At 34.4% G+C, this 21876-nt stretch overlaps 1 protein-coding gene across 2 annotated transcripts in view; it reads right to left on the bottom strand.

The window, feature by feature from the left end:
- Positions 1–21876, bottom strand: part of CCDC122 (coiled-coil domain containing 122) — a 51359-nt gene that overhangs the window by 18160 nt on the left and 11323 nt on the right. The window contains exons 2-5 of one of the 2 annotated variants that reach the window (XM_037060048.1): positions 13137–13225; positions 12477–12592; positions 4497–4895; positions 3621–3737 (exon numbers count right to left, since the gene is read on the bottom strand). In XM_037060048.1, the coding sequence (XP_036915943.1) occupies positions 3621–3737; positions 4497–4895; positions 12477–12592; positions 13137–13182 (678 nt within the window). In that variant the 5' untranslated portion in view covers positions 13183–13225. The remainder of the gene's footprint in view (positions 1–3620; positions 3738–4496; positions 4896–12476; positions 12593–13136; positions 13226–21876) is intronic. The other variant, XM_037060058.1, reaches the window with a different exon arrangement.

The following is a 21876-nucleotide window of genomic DNA, read 5'->3' as shown; positions in this document are numbered from 1 at the left end:
TTAAAATAAAAAGAGAACCAACTGTATGGGAAAACATATTTGCCAATGATACCTCAGACAAGGGTTTAATTTCCAAAATATACAAAGAAATTACACAACTCCACTCTAAGAAGACAACTAACCCAATTAAAAAATGGGGAAAGGGCTTGAACAGACACTTCTCCAAGGAGGACATACAGAGGATCCAGAGACACATGAACAGATGCTCAATATCACTTGCTATCAGAGAGATGCAAATTAAAACCACAATGAGATACCACTTTACACCAGTCAGAATGGCCATCATAAACAAAGCAACAAACAACAAGTGCTGGAGAGGTTGTGGGGAAAAGGAGACCCTAATCCATTGTTGGTGGGATTGCCAACTGGTATAACCACTATGGAAAACAGTATGGAATTTTCTAAGAAAACTAAAAATGGACGTGCGTTTTGACCCAGCAATTCCACTATTAGGAGTATATGCTAAGAACCCTGAAACACCAATCCAAAAGGGTCTGTGCACCCCAAAATTCATAGGAATTTACAATAGCCAAGAGTTGGAAGCAACCTAGATGCCCATGGGTAAATGAATGGATCAAAAAACTATGGCACATATACGCAATAGAATTTTATGCAGCAGAAAGAAAGATGGAGCTCCTACCCTTTGCAACAGCATGGATAAAATTGGAAAACATTATGCTGAGTGAAATAAGCCAGGTGGTGAAAGACAAATACCATATGATCTCACCTTTAATAGGAAGCTAAACAACAAAACAAACAGCAAGTAAAATATAACCAAACACACTGAAATAGAGAACAGGTTGACAGTGACCAGAGGGTAGAAGGGAGTGATTTTCAGGGGAAAAGAGGAAGGGTTTACTGGAACAAGTATAAAGGACACATGGACAAAAACTAAGGGGGGTGGAAATGGGATGGAGGTGGGGAGCACTGGGGATTGTGGGCTGGGATGTGAGTAAAAGACAGAAAACTGTACTTGAACAAGAATTAAATAAAGTTAAAAACAACAACAACAAAAAAACACCCTACAGAATCAAATAGCTAAGATTATTCCAAACAGGACAAATCTAAAGAAATTTATTCCAAAACCCATCACAGTAAAACTTCTGCAAATGAAAGACAGGAAATCTAGAAAGCAGCAAGAGACAAACACCATATCTCTAGGGAGAAAAACAATTTGAATGGCAGGAGATTTCTTATTAAAAATCATGGAGGCCCGAAAGAAGTGGCAACACAGTTTTGAACTGTAGAAAGAACTGTCAACCCAGAATTTTATATCCAGCAAAAACATCCTTCGGGAATGGAGAGAAAATGGACATTCAGATTAAAAAAACTAAAAGATTGTGCCAATTTAAAGAATAAATTTAGAAGTTTTCTAAAGAGAAGGAATTCATAAAAAAGAATCTTAGAACATCATAAACAAAAGAATGTGGTAGACCAAATATATGGGAAAACACAACAGATAAATGGAACAGTCATAGGTAAAGTATACGAAGTTTCTTTTTAAAGACACTTTTCTTTTTCTTTCTAAAATTGACAGGTGATGGTTACATTACCTGTGAATATACTAAAAAACATTAAATTATACACTTTAAATGGGTATACCTTTTCTTTTTCTTTCTAAAATTGACTGGTGATGGTTACATTACCTGTGAATATACTAAAAAACATTAGATTATACACTTTAAATGGGTATAATGTATTGTAAGTGAATTATATCTCAATAAAGCTGCTTTGAAAAATCAGAATAGTGGTAGCCTGAGTAAAGGGACAACTGAGTAAAGAAAACAACTTTCTGGTCATGATGCAAAAGTTTTATATCTTGGATTGAGCGCGGGCCTGAGAACCAGAGGATCTCGGTTCGATTCCCAGTCAGAGCACATGCCTGGGTTGCAGGCCGGTTCCCTGCAAGCCAACTCCCAGCAGGGGATGCACAAAAGGCAACCATACATTGATGTTTCTCTCCCTCTCCTTCCCCTCTAAAGATAAATAAATAAATAAATAAATAAATAAAATCTTTAAAAAAAAAAGTTTTATATCTGAGTCTAGCTTATGGTAACATGAGTGTACATATACATTAGTCAAAATTAATCAAGCCAAATCCTTACAATTTGTGCCCTTGCTCTTCTGACAGTTTTAACTCAATAAAGTATATTAGCATAAAAATTATTAAGTAATCTCAAATTTTTTTCCAAAGTGCTTTTACCAATGTACACTCATATCAATAGTCTATTAGAATTCAGGTGCCCACATCTTACCAATTGTAATATTGATAATCTGACAGGATAAATATGGGACTACTTGTGGTTTAAATTATCAATCCCTTATTGATAATGAGATTACTCATATTTTCCATTGTTTTTTGGATATCTTTATTTGAAAAAATTTTATACCATTAACTCAATGTTGTGTTGGCTTGTTTGGCATTTTATTATCTCTAAATAATACATATATACCTTCTCTTAAAATGAGTCTTGTTACACATAACTTCTCTTACAATGAGTCTTGTTTTCTTTATTGTTATGGTGCATTTCAATAATTGAGAAATTTGATACAAAGTGATATTTAATTAAGCAGTTTGTGTGTGTGTCTTTTAAAAGAAATAACTCTCTGACACAAATAGTTAAGTTTGTCTCCTAAATTAATTGTCTTCAGTCCTCCTAGAAGTGTGCTATGAGGTATAAATCCAATTTTATTTTAACATTTTCTTGAGTTTTCTTTATTTATATGGCTAATCTATTTTGTTTGCACCCTATATGATGGGTTATCTCTTGATAACTTTTTATATTTCACTAATCATTTTTCTTTATCTATGCCACTTATATACTTTCTTACTATGTATATTTTTATAATAAATTCTTATATCTAGAGGGGTAAAAAGTATTTATTAGATTACTAGTAAAATGTAAGATAAAATGATGGTATTTCTTAAAGAGAATGTTATAAAAACATAAGCATTTTTATTTTTAAATTCTTCAGATGCTTTTTAATTGTATCAAATTAATCACATGCAAGTTAAAGATATGTAACTTCTTAATTTCCAAATTAATGTCTTAAGGGTTAAAATTATTTCTTTACCCTTAACAACATATTCTTTTCCATTTTCATTTCCATTCATCTAAACAATAATGACTATAGGAGCCTACTAAAGGTACCCAAATATATTCGCATTTTTAATTTTTCATCTCATTTTAATTAGACTCAATAACTGCAAATGTGAAGGGGTTTGTAATATTAATAACATCTATTATCTTATTCTATATTGAGGAGCTTCTGATGTCTGTCTTGAAATGGTCATCATTTTTTATTCAATAACTTCTACGTTCTAGCCATTAATCAGTCACCAGGTTGTTGGTGGAATGAGACCTCGCAGAATTTTTGGCCATATTTACATATGAGTGATTGCTTGCTTTGTCTAAATACATTCATATTTTAATATCTTAGAATGAGAGAGTTATCTCTAAATATCCATTAATGATTTGGACTTGTCTAATCCTTTATATAGTTCTTCATTGTTCTCTAGCTGTTTGGAGGATTGAGAGTTAACTGTGGAAAGTGTGAATATAGTATAAGTTTAAGAAATGATCCCATCAAACACTGAAATCCAGGTAACTAAGACTTACCTCTATTTCTTTTCTTAATTTTTCATGTGTCTTATTTTCTACCTGAAGAAAAGAAGTATTTTCGATGATAGATTCTTTTATAGTTTTAATTTCATCCTTTAGCTTTGTAATGTCTTCCTGTATATTTATAAAATTTAAAGTCAAACAATGAACAATAAATATAAACCCAAGATTTTCAGTGTTTTTAATAATTTAAGAAAACTAGTTTAATTTTGATAAATAGAATTAGAATATTACTTCTATGGGTGCATATAATTTTAAAAAACTATTATCTATTATCCCAAGGAACAAACCATAGATTTAAAAATTTAGAACTAAAATCCAAATGGAAGTAAGACATAAATGATAGTGGCAACATGGTAATTGTCCAAAAACAGTGTAAAGGATAGTTGTAAGTCTATAGCAAGGCATAATAGATATTTTAAGTTTGTCTCTTTTACTTTCTTCAAAGAATATGAAAAAAATAGATGTGTAAACTGCAATTATTAATTCATATTGTTTGCATAACAGTATTAAGCATTCTAAACTAACTAGTTTTGCCCTGAATCCAATCACTTAGAAGCTAGGGTTTCAACATTTTTGTGAGTCACACTTTCTGCAACAAATGGATTAACTGTTCACCATGATTTTTTTTTGACTATGTACTTTTATTAATCCACATGGGAGCTAGGGATGTCTTCTTTACACACTTGCACATTTGGCATAGTTGTTACATAAGTCATGTACTTATTCAAGTCTTTTAAAGTTATGAAAATATTAGTTTCTGAATCTAGTTAAGGTAGCTATGATATTTTATTAAGTTAATGATAAATTTATCATTTAATAAATGTAAATTTTAAAAGAACAGAAAAATATTTAATAAGTGATATTTCAAACCTGTACTTGTTTCATCCAGTTTCCTTCTGGATTCTGGAGATCTTGCCTTAGTTCCTCTTTCATTGTCTTTAATTTTTTAACAAGATCTTGTTTTTCTTGGAGTTCAGTCATAAATGACCATTTGCTTTCTTCCTCCCTCAAACTGTCCTTATGCACTTTTATTTTTGCATAGTATTCATTATACCTTATCAGGTGTTCCTCAAAATTTTCTTGGGCTACTTCTATGTCAAATTTAAGTTTTACATTTTCTATATGTAAGGATTTGATTTGCATTTCCAGGTTTTCACAGTGAAGTTTGCTATTCTCCATGGCAGCATCTTGCCGATAAATTAGCCTTTCTGTTTCTTTAGTTTCTGCAGAAACAGATGCTATTTGTTTTTCCAGCTCATGAAGTTCATTCTGTAAAATATTTCAACATTATTATTATCAATTCATGATATTCAACATGAGAGAAAAAGTCATTTTTCAATCCATTGTTCATGAAGGAAATCACAACATGAAAAAATATTTATCAGCTATAGAAAAATGGATGTAAAATGGAAGGAAACATTCAATAACATAACAATATTATGTTATAATTTCAGTGGGAGCCCAGTTATATATTTCTTATTTTAATAGTTTATTTTTATTGTATTTTTCCATTACCATTTATCCCCCCTCCTGCAATCACCACAGTTATCTGTGTCCATGAGTCCTTTTTCTTTTTGCCAGATCCCTTCACCCCCTAATACTGTTCCCCACAGCTGTCAGCCTACTCTCTATCTATGAGTCTCTATTTTGCTTGTTATTTCAGTTTGCTCATTAGATTCCACACGTAGGTGGGATCATATGGTATTTGTCTTTCTCTGACCGGATTATTTCACTTAGCATAATGTTCTCTAGGTCCATTTATGTTGTTGCAAAGGGTAAAATTTTCTTTTTTATGATACTTATTTTTTACTATTCATATAATTTTAAATATTAAAATTTTATGATTTGTTTTAACATCTTATATGTAAAAGATACCTTACAATCATTTAAATAATACATTTACATCAAAATACATACTAAAGAGAAACAACACGATAAAATGATAAAGCCCCAGGTTAAAACATTCAGAAGACCTATGTTCTAGAGCCTTTACTGTTATTCACCAGTTGTTACCATTACACATAGCAAACTTAATCAACCTATACAAACCTAATTTTACTTCATTTGTAAAATGAGTATAAAAATGCTTACCTTACCTCTCTGGGCATTTGGCAGTTCTAACAAACACCTCCTTTTTAAAATCTTAAAAGGTGCTTTTTTCAAATACGGTTTACATTCAATATTATTTTATATTAGTTTCAGGTGACACAATCATACACTTTATAAAATGTTTCCTTGATATTTTCAGTACCCAACTGGTGCCATATATAGTTATTCCAATATTATCGACTATATTTCCTATGCTGTGCTTTACATCCCATGACTATTTTGTAACTACCAATCTGTACTTCTCAATTTCTACATCTTTTTCCACCTAGTCCTCCAAACTATTGCCCAACACTGGTAACCATCAGTCTGTTCTCTGTGTCTATGAGTCTGTTTCTTATTTCCAGACTATCACTCTTCTCTGATTCTTCCCCGGTATCTCTGAGCATTCCTTTTCAGTCACAATGGTTCCTTCAAATGCAGGTCTTCCTTAGAGTGCAGTCTTCATAATTTCCTCCTGTCACTAGCCATACTTGAGCTACATATGTGCTGATGATTCACAGAACTTAAGTAACTGCTGAGTCCTATACCGAGCTGCTACTAGCCATTTCAAACTCATCATATCCAAAAATCAGACTAATCCTCCCCTCATTTTCATCATATTCTGCCTTGTATCAATTATGTATTGTCAGAATGGTACAACCTCAGTGACTTAAAAAATAAGTGTTTATTGCTCATATGACTGGAAACAGCTGAAGGTGGTGAGACATTGACCTTGGTTGGATTTGCTCAGATGTGTAGAGGTTGGATGGCTTTTGGATAATCTAGTTTGGCTAACTGGGCAGCTCGGGTGTCTTGCCTTTGCAACACACATATCTTTTCCTCTACTGAGCCAGGCCAGGCATGTTCTTATGATATCAGATGCAGAAGATCTGAAACTTAATTATGGAAGAGGTTTCTCAAGCTTCTGTTTGAATAATATCTGCTAACATACTGACGGATCACATGATGAAATTCACAGTCAAAGGTTAGTTGTATGCCCATCCACTATGGGAGAGCATAATGATACATGGTAAAGGGTTTGAATACACAAAATGATGAAGACTGGGACCAAAATGCAAATTACCATACCCTTATTTTCACAAGTACCAAGTTAATTAACGGTACTATTTTTGGGGCCATCCTTGTGTACCTGTTTCTCCTTATTATGTAAATCTAACTGACATCAAAACAACTCTGCAGGCCACCCCCCCCCAATCTTTTTTTTTCTATCTAGTATGGTTCTACTGCAAACACTTTTATAATTTTGGGAGGGAGTCACTGCACTAAAAAGCAGACCCAGTCTATCCTTTTCCTGGCACACAAGAGAGGGAAGTACACTGAAAAATACAACATGCTGATGAATCTCAGTATTTATCTCCAGTTCTGATATTTTGAATGCCCACTTGACATTTCTATTTCTATAACTAACAAACATATCAACTATACATGTTCAGAAAAGAACATTTAATTTACACACTCAACATGTTCCTCCCCCAGTCATCTTAATTTCAATAAACTGTACCTGAATACTCAAAAATCTAGAAGTCATTCTTGATTCTTCCCTTTACCTTACACCTAACACCTATTTACCAGCAAATCTTGATGGTTTGGCCTCCAAAATAAAATACCAAATTCACTGCTGACCATTTTTTTTAGCAGACCTTAGCTTCTAACTGATCTTCCTATTTTCATTCTTCCCCCTGTGCCTCAATTAAGCTCCATTAAAAATCAAATCACATATTACTTCCCTGCTTCAGGTCCTCTTATGGTTTTCCTTTTCATTAATAAAATTCAAATTGTTAACGTAGTTTACAAGGTCATATACGCTCTAGCCTTTATCTACATTTCCACCTTTCTTATGTTTTTCTCCTCATCTTCCAGCCCCCTTTCTGTTTATTAAATATGCCAAGCTCCCTCCCACCTAAGGGCATTTGTACTTGTCTCTACTTTAGAATTCCCTACCCCTAGCTATTACCTGTTAGTGCCTTTGCTTTTCACAATTCAGCTTTATTATTAATCCTCAGAATACTCTACCCTGAATCAAAATATAAATTAACCACCCACCCTCTTCTCCAAGTTACTCTCTACACATTATTCTATTGTATTTGTTTTTTTAACATTTCAATAGAGTTAATTTTTGTTTATTTCTTTACTGCTTGCCTCCCCTTACTAGAAAGTAAGATCCATGGGTACAGTAACCTTGGTCTATATCTTCTTTATCACAACCTTCCCAGTGTTTAAAATAGTACCTGGCACAAAGGAGTGCTCAACAAATATCATTACATGAATGACTAGTGATGAACATGGAACTGTCAGGAAAGGGACACATGCCATCCCAAGAAGATCAATCTGTTGACCCTATTGATTAATATGGAAAGCCATGGCATTTCCACTAATTTGGTCATCATTTCTTCTCTTTCCTGGACTAACCTAATTGTTTACTTTTCTCTCCAGTTTTAGACAGTTCCTCCTAAAATCCCTTCCTCCTTTAATCTCTTCCACTAGAATTACATTTCTTGTTGTTGTTGCTGTTCTTCCCCCTCACATTTCTCCTCCCTCTCCCCTCTTTCCTTCCTTCTCTCCCTCTCTTCCTTCTTCCTCTTCCTCCCTTCTCTCCCCCTCTTCCTCTCCTTTTTAATTTACAGATTTAATCAAGTATACTTGATGTAAATAAACTGGAGATATTTAAACTTTACAGTTTGATGAATTTTGACATACATTTATGATATGAAACCATCATAATGAACATAATACACATTATCTACTATCCACAAAATGTTTCTTCCTGCTGCTTTACAATCCATCCTTCCCTCCTCATCTCTGATTCCAGGTAACAATTCACTTGCTTCCTGTCACTAAAAATTACCTTACATTTTTGAGAATTTAATACAAATAGAATTATACAAACTATACTTCTTAAAATCTCACTCCTTTTACTCTACATAATTGAGATTTCGTCCATGTTGTTGGATAAATCAGTAGCTCTTCCTTTTTATTTCTGAGTAGTTTTCCTTATGTGAATATATCACATTTTGCCTAACCATTCATATGATGGGCACTTAGGTTGTTTCCAGATTTCCAATGGACATATACACTTTTATTTTTCTTGTGTAAACAAATACCTAAAAATTGAATAACTGGGTAATATGGTAGATATATTTTAACCTCTTAAAAACTGTAAATTGTTATCCCAGGTGGTTATACCATTTTATATCCCAAATAACAGTATCTGAGAGTTCTATTCTTTCATATCTAAACCAACACTTGGTATGTTCAGTCTTTTTTTATAATTTATTTTTATCTTATTTTTTTCATCACCATTTATACCCCGTATACTCTCTTCCACTTCCATCCTCCTCCTCTCCCTGAAATCACATTATTGTTCACGTTCCTGAGTTCTTTCTCACTTTCTTCTATATTGTTTAATCTCTCCACCCCAACATTTCCCTCAGAGCTGTCAGTCTGCTCTCTGTCTATGAGTCTGTCTCTATTTTCTTGTTAGCTTAGTCTGTTCATTAGATCCCACATATGAGTGAAATCATATGGTATTTGTTCTTCTCTGGCTTATTTCACTTAGCATGATGTTCTTAGGTCCATCCATGCTGTCAGAAAAGGGTAAAATTTTCCTCTTCCTTATGACCAAGGACCAAGTAGTATTCCATTGTGTTAATATACCATAGCTGTTTTATCTACTCATCTACTGATGGACACTTTGGCTGCTTCCATATCTTGGTGATCATAAATAACACGGCAATGAATATAGGGGTGCATATATTCTTTTGAATTAGTGTTTTGGGTTTCTTTTGATAAATTCCCAGAAGTGGATTTGCTGGGTCATAAGACTGTTCCATTTTTAATTTTTTGAGGTAACTCCATATGGCTTCCCATAGTAGCTGCATGAACCTGCTTTCCCACCAACAGTACACAAGGTTTCCCCTTTCTCCACATCCTTTCCAACACTTCTTGTTCGTTGATTTATTGATAATAGCCATTCTAACAGACCTGAGGTGTTATTTCATTGTGGCTTTAATTTGTATTTCTCTGGTGATTAGTGATATTGAGTGTTTTTTCATATGTCTATTGGCCATCTGTATGTCCTCTTTAGAGAAATGTCTATTCAGGTCCTTTGCCCATTTTTTAATTGGATTGTTTGGGGGTTTTTGGTGTTGAGATTTATAAGTTCTTTATAAATTTTGGATATCAACCCTTTATCATATTTTTGGGAAAATATGTTCTCCCATTCAGTGGGTTTTCTTTTAATTTTGTTGATGGTTTCCCTTGTTGTATATAGAAATATAATTGATTTTGATAAGTAATCTTATATCTTACAAGCATTCTAAACTAACTTATTATTCCTAACAGCTTTTAAAAAATAGATTCCTTGGGATTTTCTAAAGATAAATCATGCTTGTGAGTGAAAACAGTTTTACTTCCTTCTTTCCAACCTGAGTATCTTTTATTTTCTTTCTCTGCATGATTGCACTGGCTTGAACCACCAGTAGCAAAAAATAAATAGAAGTGTTAAGAGCACACAATCTTGCTTTCTTCCTGATCTTATGAAAAAAAAAATTCTCTTTCATCATTACATGTATAGTTGGCTATAGGATTTATGTAGATGCCCTTTTTTAGATGGAGGAATTTCTCTTCTATCCCTAATTTGCTGAGAATTTTTTTATCATAAATGGCTGTTGTATTATAAGTATTTTTACACATCTAGAATTTCCTTCTAAAACATAAATTTAATCACTTGCTCCCTTGCTTAAAGACTATCAAAACCTTCCTATAACCTTTAAAGTAAAGCCCAAGTTTCATACCATGGCATACATCTCTCACCACTTCTCAAAACACACTCTATGCTATAGCACCACTCAACTACCTATAGTTTTGTGAATGCACCAATGTTATTTAAGGTCTCTTTGAATTTTCTCAGGTTATTTTTGCCTGGAATACTGTGTTCCTCACCCCTTAACCTTTAAATCTGTCCCACACACCCGATCATTAAAGTGAACTCTGTCCTTTAAAACTCAACTAAAGATAACTTTCTTTGTGATCACAACTTCAGTGTTAAATCTGTACTCATGCCTCTATTGTTGACACTGACACCTTGCATGTAATTATTAGTTTTACTGCTTTGTCTCCCTCTTCAAATGACAATGAGCAACTTAAAAAGTGGACCATGTTCAGTAACATGCATAATAGAAAGAAGACCCTCAACATAAGTGAAATAACATCTGTGAAATTCTTTGAAGGTTGAGAAATATTTCAGGAAATTCCATTATAGAAACTGAAGACATTATTTTTATATTCGATTATATTGTAAATATGAATTCCTTTCTAACAGTGACTAATGCAATGTGAATATGCATAAGAAATACATATTACTGCTATAATATAATCATTATCAGGTCCCTGTGGATGCATTAACATATTCTTAAAGCCAATATAAGAATCCAGTCCTGCCCTGGCTGGTGTGGCTCAGTGGACTGAGTGCCAGCCTGCAAGCAAAAGGGTTGCTGGTTCAATTCCCAGTCAGGACATATGCCTGGATTGCAGGCCAGGTCCCCAGTAGGGCGTACATGAGAGGCAACCACACATTGATGTTCCTCTCCCTCTCATTCTTCTACCCTTCTTCTCTGTCTAAAAATAAATGAAATCTTAAAAAAAAAAAAAACAGTCCTATACTGTCCACTGGCGCTCCAGCAAAGATACCTTACATAATATTTTCAAGTATTAATTTATTAATGATCATGAAAACCTTATAGACAGTTCCTATTATTACCTCCATTTAAAAAATGAGAAAATAGAAGCATGGAGAAATTAAATCACAGAGCTGGAAGTAGTAAATTTTGTCTTTCAAACTAGGTAAGTCAGCTCTGAAACCTCTTCTTTTTATTTCTATGATATATCTAACAAAAATCCTTTGTAAACCACATAGTAAAGGTACTGTTTCCATTTAGCTTTTTAAAGCTATGTTAACATATTATGCTAAATATATATTAACATACTAAGCTATATTAAAATATTATTCATATATATTATGCTGTATGCAAAAACCAAATATGGCTTCCAGATCCCCTGTAGTGGAATTATAAATGTATTATGAAATATAAGAAACACAGCCCTGGCTGGTGTAGCTCAGTGGATTGAGCATGGGCCTGCGAAGCAAAGGGTCACCGGTTCGATTCTCAGTCAGGGCACATGCCTGGGTTGCAAGCCAGGTCCCCAATAGGAGACACATGAGAGGGAACCACACATTGATGTTTCTCTCCCACTCTTTCTCCTTCCCTTACCCTCTCTCTAAAAATAAATAAATAAAATATTTTTTAAAAATTTAAGAAACACAGAAATTTTCCTTATCTATTTGAAATGTACACTGACAACTAGTAATTCACAAGCTACAGCTTTTAAAACACTGGCTTAAAAACTTAACCTTCCCTAAATATCAGCATTGTAGGAAAACCTATCAAATAGAAGTGAATTTAAATTAATTTTATGTGACACATTGGGCATTATATGCTCATACCACAGCTGCAATGACATTGTTGATTATTTGTATATTGGGTGTGTAGAATGCTCCACAAAACTGGAATACTCATTTGGGTTTCACTTAGGGATAGCAGAATAATTAAGAAAGACATAAATATAAAAGTATGGGTATTGAGTCCCAAACTTAAATACCCTCAATAACTTTCCTATTACCAATTTAATCGAATTTTGAAGAAAATAAAGACTCACTTAGAAGACAGTATAAAAACAAGTTACCTGTAAATGATACAGAATTTTTTTGTTTTTTTCTATTTCTGATGTTTGTGATTGTTGTTGCTTTGCAACTTGCTCTAAAGCATCAGTTAATGAAGCTGTGTCTTGTTTAGCCAGATCTAGTGAAAGAAATAACATACATAATAAAAATTTAAAAGCAAACAAGTCATGTTTCTTTACTCATTCATAAAAAATGTGATGTTCTTTCATAAATAAATTTAGGGTTGGTAGTTTTCCCTTTCTGGCTATAAATAAAACCAAATCAAATGCCATAATAATAGAGAATTCAAAATAGCCTACTGCTATGTTAATACCTGTTTCTTTATGGAACAATATAAATATTTTGACTACACTAATTATTTTTATCCAGACCACCATTACATATCCTATAATTATACTGCCACCATAACAATTGAGCAATTATAGTTGATGAATTTTCATTACAGACGTGCATTTTCAGGATGTTATGCCTTTTCTAAACATTGAATAAGTTTCTTCCTGGAGAAATTTAACAGCTTCCCAATATTCTAAGTGTCTTATTTATCTTCTATTACTTCTATTATTTTACTTTCTAATTTATGATTTTAACACAATTGTCCTATCATGTACTTTTTTGTTGCTGCTTATCTTTTCATTATTTATTTCTAAAGATTGCTTTGTCACCTTCTTCAGGAGCTTGTTGATTCTCCCTTTCTTTGTTGCTTGACATTCTTCTGTGCCTTTTTCCCCTTCTTGGTTCACCTTTTTTACTCCTACAAAATAATCAATGTTGATAGTATTTTAGTTTTCACTTTTCTTTTCATACATCCTAGTGATCCCAAAAGAAAATTAATTGCCAAATACCTCATAGGAATGGCAATGACATTTCACCATCAGTTTCAAGACTTAAATTACAGTAGTTAAGTAAGAGATTTTGGAGAAAACTAAAACCATATTTCAGTCTTGGTTCTCCTGCTTTTTAGCTGTTATAATCTTGACCAAGTTTCTTAACTTCTTTGGTCACCACTGTACTCATCTGTAAAATCTCACAGGACTATTGTAATAATTAAGGTAATATATATAACACAGTCGGTACAGTAACTGACATACTTAATGACTAATTAATTACTATGGATTGGTAGCTGGTACTTCCACTACTGCAATGAAATGGATTCTAAAACTATAGCCAGAATGAGGTAGAAACAGTGCCAAATTGAATTAGCAATTTCTGCCTTCGGTATAGGTTGTAGAGAATACAGCCCTCCTGTCAGTGCTATTCTTGCCTGAGTAAGCCCTATGCCACTTTAAAATCATATTTTAACCTCGACTATACCCAGGAATAATTGATAAGATGAAGGGGTATTTTTCTCCTTTGAAAGATGAAGAAAAAGAGTTGCTTCTTCTACAAACACAGCAATTGAAAGCTAAATTGGCATAGTTAAAGACATTAGCATCTTTAGGTACAAGAGTATCTGAATTTGCTTGTCCATTCCTATGCAAAAGAGATCATACAAATCTGCATGATTAATAAAAGAAATTTAATGTTAAATACTTCTCTAATTGTCATCTCCTATTTAACATTTGAACATATGAATTTTTTTAAATGACATTCTTTAAAAAAATCTTAGTCAAATTTTATAGAATTTGTGAATATTTCCAATCATAAAAAAGTCATGATAAACTTTGCATGCCAAAACAAGTGAAATACTGCCATAAGGTAAGGCATGTACAATGAAATCTGCAAAATTACTAAATATCTTTCCTAATGATTCATTAAATGTAAAATACTTATATACTAGTTACATGTGTTTTCCAAAAACAAAAACAAAAGGCTGAAACCTGAAACATAAGCAAAAAGAAAAGAACAACAAAGTTAAATTATTTCTTAAGTCAGGAGACTCAAATCTATCCAGAAATATATCACCAAAATAAAGAAATCTTGGGAACTTTACTCAGCACAGGGTCATAACCACCCCTGAGAATTTATGATTCTTTCTCATTTCTTTATGTCCCTACCTTCCTTCCAAATCTCACTTCAAATTTGCCTCCTTTATGATGTCTTCCCTGATACTGAGCCCATTCATACTGTTCATTAACCATTAACCTATGACCTGTCTGCTTATCATACAAACTAGCTCAGATTAATGCTAATAAATCCAAGACTGATTTTTCTCTCTAGCTCTTTTGTATGGGTTTTATGATTATAGACTTTATCCTTAATTCTACCTAATAATCTTGAAAATGCATATTTATACTTTCAGTTAGTTCTTTCAGTTGATTACAATGGCAAACAATTAGACTTCCGGTCAAGGTGGCAGTGTAAGTGAATGCAGTGCTCGCCTCCTCCAACAACCATGCTAAATTTACAGCAAAACTACAGTACAACTATCATTCAGAACCACCTGAAATCTAGCTGAATAGACGTCCTACAACTAGGGATTTAAAGAAGAAGCACAGCAAAACTGGATAGAGGGGCAGAGATGCAGAATGAGTTGGTCCCACCAGTGGTGGATTAAAATTGGGAGGGATATTTTGGCTGTGGAGGTCCCCCCTGAGCAGCGAGGGACCCCAAATTTTCAAAGTGATGAAAAGCAGGGACCTACAACCAAGATTATTCTACCTAGCAAAGCTATCATTTACAATTGAAGGACACATGAAGAGCTTCCCAGACAAGAAAAAGCTAAAAGAGTTCATTACCGCCATAGTATTACATGAAATGTTAAAGGGTCTCCTTTAAAAGAAAGAAGAAAAAGATAAAAAATATGAACAATAAAATGGCATTAAATGCATGTCTATCAACAATTGAATATGAAAAAAAAACACAGAATAAGCAAACAAGCAGAACGGAAACAGTCTCGTAGATACAGAGAACATTTTGATGGTTGCCAGATGGAAGGGGGCTTATGGAGATGAGTGAAAAAGGTGAAGGGATTAGGAAGCACAAGTTGGCAGTTACAGAACAGTCATGGGGTTATAAAGCACAGCAGAGGGAATACAGTCAATAATATTCTAATAGCTATGTACTGTGTCAGATAGGTACAAGATTTATCAGGAAGACAACTTAGTGAGTTATATAATGTCTAATCACTAGGCTGTACACCTGAAACTAATATAATGTATGTCAACTATAATTGAAAAACAAAAATGACTTAAATTTTTTAAAAAGGTAAACAATTATATAGCTCTTACTTTGGTCAGACACTGTTCTAAGTGCTTTAGATAAAAACAACAACAAAAGCAAATCTTAAATAGTGGTTATTTTGTGCATGTGTAAGAACTTTAGAAACATTAACTTTCAAATAATAACTTATTTAATCCTATGTGTTAGATACTATTATTATAATTCCTATTTTACAGAGAAATACAGTAAGCACAAAGAAATCAAGAAATTCACCCAAAGTCACACAGCTTTTAGAGATTTTATTTGAATTCAGGTAATTTGTCTCCAAGTTTCATGATCTTGACCAGTGTATTAGAGTACCAAGATTATAATTTTTTAAAGAGTAATATCTTACATACCATTCTAGAATCCAACTACTTTTGTATTCTTATATTGCTAGAATATCACTTTAGTTAACTCCTTCCTTTCCATTCCCACATTTCTTTTTAGGGGAACTATTTCAGTGAAGTCTACCACTGAAGCTGTTTCAGTTCCTACAGATCTCCAGTGGCCTCAACACCACAATTTGTATGACTGAAGAGGAGACTCAGTGAATTCTTCATTGTCTTGTTAAGTTCCTTCTAGGTAAGTTACCTTTCTGGTATGTCCCATTTCTCTCTCCTCCAAATCATAGTGTCATCACCACAATCTGTCTAAGACACTGTGGGCATTATTCCTATTATACCCCACATCTCTGTTAACCTCACTTGCTGGAAGCCTAAGGCCCCCAGGTCATTCCTAATCATGAAGATCATCCTAATTAGGCTCAGAAAGCCCCTTGATCTGATATACTACCCACTCCCCAATTCTTTTATATCCTTCCATGTGACCCCTGGAATTCTTAGTCCATTTGCAGCAAAATCAGCTTCAAGTTCTTCAGTAAACTCTTCTTTCACCTTTTCCCCCCCAGTTATAACTGAAATCCTCAAAGATAGTGCTTTCTTATTCTCAAGCCATTAAGTCTGGAGGTGAGGCACTTTTCTTGTTCTCCATTACTACTGCCAGACTATTATCCTCTTCTTTCCCTAAACTACTTAGTTTCTTTGAAGTTCATGCCATCAGGCTACTATATACGCTTTACCCTTCCTTGCTGTTATCAGTCGACTTCTAGATCACTACTCCTTACTCCTACAGGGTAGTATCTAATTTATTGTGTCTCTATTGCTACTCCTCTTCTATTTCTTTGGGATTTCAACATCCACACAATGGTACTTCTCATATCTTAACCTCTTAGTTCTTTAAAGTATTCTCTCATCCACCCTCCCCACCCATCCACAGATTATAACTATACCTCATTCATAATCTCAGATTCAAACTCTTTTCAGTTTCAGCTCATTCCTCTGAGTATTTTGACTACAAGAGCTGTTCAATCACATTGACTCTTCTACATTTCACACTCTCTTGTCTTATCATATATTCAGTTCACTCCTTACCTGGCTTAGATTCCTTCATATTCATCCTCACTTCTATTATAACACTCTCACTGTCCTACTTCCCTAAAAAAATCCTAACCAGCTGCTTTACACATACTCTAGTAGCTGAAATGCCTCAATAAATACCTATTCTGAGGTCTCATTTTAAATTCAAAACTATTTGTGTCAAGTGGACAACTGATGCTGGCCATTAGAATTCGCCAAGTTTCACAGGTATTGATTTCATTCCTTCTCCTTTGTCTTCAAACTTCCCACATCTTTCCCATTCCTCTTTTAGTTATACTAAGCTACTCTCAGCTATTTATGTAGCTGAGATAGTAGAAAAATCAGAGAGGATGGTAAACCACACCCCATCTACCAGTGTTCCTGCACCTGTACCTACAGCTAATCTATTCTTTTCTTGCAATGAATAGTGTCCTTATTCCCATCTAAGGCAAATCCTCCACTTTTGTATTCCTTTTTGTTCTACTCAAGGACATTACTACTTGAGTAATGTAGTTAAGACTTTCTTTCTTAATTTAGTAAAAAATATTATTCTAAACTCATCATACATTTAACAATAATAATCACCCTTTCTTTACCCTATAACCTCCTTCAGCTATATTTTGTTCTTCATAGCCAAGATGCTTGCTGTCCGCTTCCTTTCCTATTATTCTTATTAAACCCACTATAATTACTCATTCACCACTCAACCTTTAAAGTTCTATATTGTACATCTGAAACTAATATAATATTGCATATCAACTATAATTTAAAATAAATGTAAAAGAGATAGGCAAAGTTATATTGCAATAATAACCTCAAATAAAATAATGGCTTAAAATAATGAATGCTTATTTCTTATGATGCTCTATGTCAATACAAGGTTGGCAGGGAAGTACTTCCCATTTAAGAAAGCTAAGGCTGATGGAGACTTCACCTTTTTTTAAAATTGCTGTTTAAGTACCGTTTTCTCTATTTTCCTCCCACCACTCCCATCCACCCCAGCCATTCCAACTTCTCACCCCTGATCCACCCCACGTTGGATTTGTCCATGTGTCCTTTATAGATGTTCCTGAAAACCCTTCCTCCTTATCCCCCCATTATCCCTTCCCCGCTCCTCTCTTGCTACTATCAGTTTGTTCTTAATTTCACTCTCTCTGGTTATATTTTGCTTGCTTGTCTGTTTTGTTGATTAGGTTCCACTTAGAGGTGAGGTCATATGGTATTTCTCTTTCACTGCCTGGCTTATTTCACTTAGCATAATGCTCTCCAGTTCTACCCATGCTGTTGCAAAGGGCAGGAGCTCTTTCTTTGTTTCTTCTGCATAGTATTCCATTGTATAAATGAACCAGTTTTTGGATCCACTCATTTACTGATGGACACTTAGGTTGCTTCCAGCACTTGGCTATTGTAAATCACGCTGCTATGAATATTGGGGTGCATAGGTTCTTTTGGATTGGGGTCTCAGGGTTCTTAGGATATAATCCCAGCAGTAGACTTGTTGGATCAAAAGGCAGTTCCATTTTTAGTTTTCTGAGGAAATTCCATACTGTTTTCCACAGTGCTTGCACCAGTCTGCATTCCCACCAACAGTGCACTAGGGTTTCCTTTTTTTCACATCTTCTCCAACACTTGTTGTTTGTTGATTCATTTATGATGGCCATTCTCAGTGGTGTAAAGTGGTATCTCATTGCGGTTTTAATTTGCATCTCTCTGATGATTAGTGACACTGAGCACCTATGCTTATGTCTCTGGGCCTTCTGCATGTCCTCCTTAGAAAAGTGTCTATTGAAGTCGTTTGCCCATTTTTTAGTCGGGTTGTTGTCTTCCTGGAGTGGAGTCGTGTGAGTTCTCTATATATTTTGGAGATCAAACCCTTGCCTGAGGTACCCTTGACAAATATGTTTTCCCATACAGTTGGTTCTCTTCATTTTAATGCTGTTTTATTTAGCCATGTAGTTTTTTATTTTGATAAGATCCCATTTGTTTATTCTTTTCTTTATGTTCTAGAGGACATATCAGTAAAAATATTGCTGCATGGAATACCTGCGATTTTTATCCTATGTTCTCTTCTAGAACTTTTATGGTGTCACAACTTATATTTAAGTCTTTTACCCACTTTGAACTTAAAGGTTTTATTTATTTTTTTATAAAGGGGAAGGGAGGGAGAAAGAGAGGGAAAGAAACATCAATATGCAGTTGCCTCTTGAGCACCCCCACTGAGGACCTGGCCCTCAACCAAGGCATGTGCCCTGACTGGAAACGGAAGCAGTGATCTTTTGGTTGCCAGTCCCATGCTCAATCCACTGGGCCACACTAGCCAGGGCTTATCCACCTTGAATGTATTTATTTATTTTTTTTAAAAGATTTTATTTATTTATCTTTAGAGGGTAGGGGAAGGAGAGAGCAAGGGAAATATCAGTGTATGGTTGCCTCTCGTGGGTCCCCTGCTGGGAACTGGCCTGCAACCCAGGCATGTGCCCTGACTGGGAATAGAACCACGCTCAATCCACTGAGCTACACCAGCCAGGGCACCTTGAATTTATTTTTGTGTATGGTGTAAGTTGGTGATCGAGTTTCTTCTTTTTTTTTTGCATGTAGCTGTCCAGATTTCCCAACACTATTTGTAGAAGAGGCTACTTTTACTCTATTTTATGCTCCTGCCCCCTTTATTGAATATTAATTGACCATAGAGACTTGGGCTTATTTCTGGGCTCTGTATTCTGTTTCATTAATCTATGTGTCTGTTCTTATGTCAGTGCCAGGCTGTTTTGATTACAGTGGAATTATAATAGTTTGATATCAGGTATTGTGGTCCCTCCTACTTTGTTCTTCTCAAAATTGCTTTGGCTATTTGGGGTTGTTTATGGTTCCATATAAATTTTTGAAATGTTTTTTCTATATCTGTGAAATATGTTACTGGTATTTTAATAGGGATTGCATTGAATCTGTAAATTGCTTTAAGTAGTATGGACATTTTGATGATGTTAATTCTTCCAATCCATGAACATGGTACATGCTCCCATTTGTTTGTGTATTCCCTAATTTCTTTCTTCAGTGTTGTATAGTTTTCTGAGTATTGGTCTTTTACCTCCTTTTTCCTGATTTCTGTTTCTGATATTTCATTGTTGGTACACAAAAATGCCTTTGATTTCTGAATACTGAATTTGTATCCCACTGTTTTGCCAAATTCACTTATTAGGTTGAGTGTTTTATGATGGAGTCTATAGGATTTTTTACAAACACTATCATGTCATCTGCAAACAATGACAGTTTTGCTTCTTCCTTTTCAATTTGGATGCCTTTTATTTATTTTTCTTGATGGAGGCTCCATCTTAATATGAGCTTCCACAATCAACCTGGTAGAGGAGAGGAAACATGGCAAATTATGCTTTCAAAGTCTTCAGTTTAGTAATGACACACATAATCCCCACTTACATTCCATTGGCCAAAGCCAGTTTGTGGTTACACCCAAGTTTAGATAATAAGAGAGTGATTTATACTATATACCAAGAGGAGCAGAATCAGAGTACCAGTGAACAGTCTAATAACAACCACAACCCTATTGCTGCTCTTTTTCTGTAGAGAGCCATGTGCCTATCTCTGCCTGCTAGATTCAAGATGCTAGCATATTCATATTTTAGGCATTATAGCCTAAAACAAGTTCACTTGGAAGAGATTACAGACAGATATGAGAGAACTTCTTTATCCTATGTGTCCTGTTATCAACAAGGCCTTCGTAGTATCTTTTCCGGGTTCTTCCGGAGTAGAAGACAGACCTATAATAATCCTTGTTTGCAAGAAAATAGCAGTTGGATATAAGCTAGTATGTGGGTTTTTCCCTGGAGACCTTGGTAGGTATCAGACTAAGCAAATATGACTATGTCCAAAAAAGCATACTCTTAACCACTGTGCTTTATCATTAAAAAAAAAAACAGACTGCCCTGGCTGGTGTGGCTCGGTGGATGAGTGCCAGTGTGTGAATCAAAGTGTTTGCCAGTTTGATTCCCTGTCTAGGGCACAGGCCTGGGGTGCAGCCCAGGTCCCTGGTAGGGGGCGTGCGAGAGGGGACCACACATTGCTATTTCTCTCTCTCTCCCCCTCCCCTTCTCTAAAAATAAATAAAATCTTTTTTAAAAAGATTATTTTTTCTTCTAAGCCCTGTAAGTTCACTAATATAATAAAAAGTAAAACAGTTTGCATTGTTTCAATAAGAATTATTTGAAGGCCTGCTTGAAAGATCCTAACTACAATACTATAAACTCTTTACTAGCAATAAAATGCAAGTTTATGGGGAAAAATATCACATATATCTAAGCTTACTTTTATTTTATATGGTCAACCACTACATGGCTCACTGTCTACAACCCACCTCTCTAGAATCATGTCACATAATATTCCGAGTAAACAAATATGTTCAGGGAATCATGAAGGTGTGATAATTTAGAAAGCCATGAATATATGTCAATCTCACCTGGAAAGTACCTGCTTTACATTTTCAATTTATCTCCCAATTTATTATTTATTTAAATAATAAAGTGTTTTATTATTCTCACTCACTCATGAGGTATTACATAAAGCCACACAGATGTGAGGAGAAATTAGAATTGTTGAGTAAATTAAGTTACTGTTAGTCTATATCAGTCAAGCTCTCAAACTGGCTCCCCATCCCCACATCCTTTAAAAACTCACCCAATGGCCATTAAAGAGTGTGAGTTGTCCCTCTTTGCATCTCCTTTTACTAAATTTGGTTTCCTGATTTTTTTCACTCTTCATTCCTTGTTTCATTTCTTGACCATCACTACAAACTTCTCAAGCTGGACATTTGCCTGACCCCTGACTTCCCTTC

Source organism: Sturnira hondurensis, unplaced genomic scaffold (assembly GCF_014824575.4).
Source record: "Sturnira hondurensis isolate 20B ecotype Veracruz unplaced genomic scaffold, ASM1482457v3 Scaffold0001074, whole genome shotgun sequence".
In the NCBI taxonomy this organism is placed as follows: Eukaryota; Metazoa; Chordata; class Mammalia; order Chiroptera; family Phyllostomidae; genus Sturnira; species Sturnira hondurensis.
Note: the sequence above shows the minus strand (reverse complement) of the source record. Positions and strands in the feature narration are given on the sequence as shown.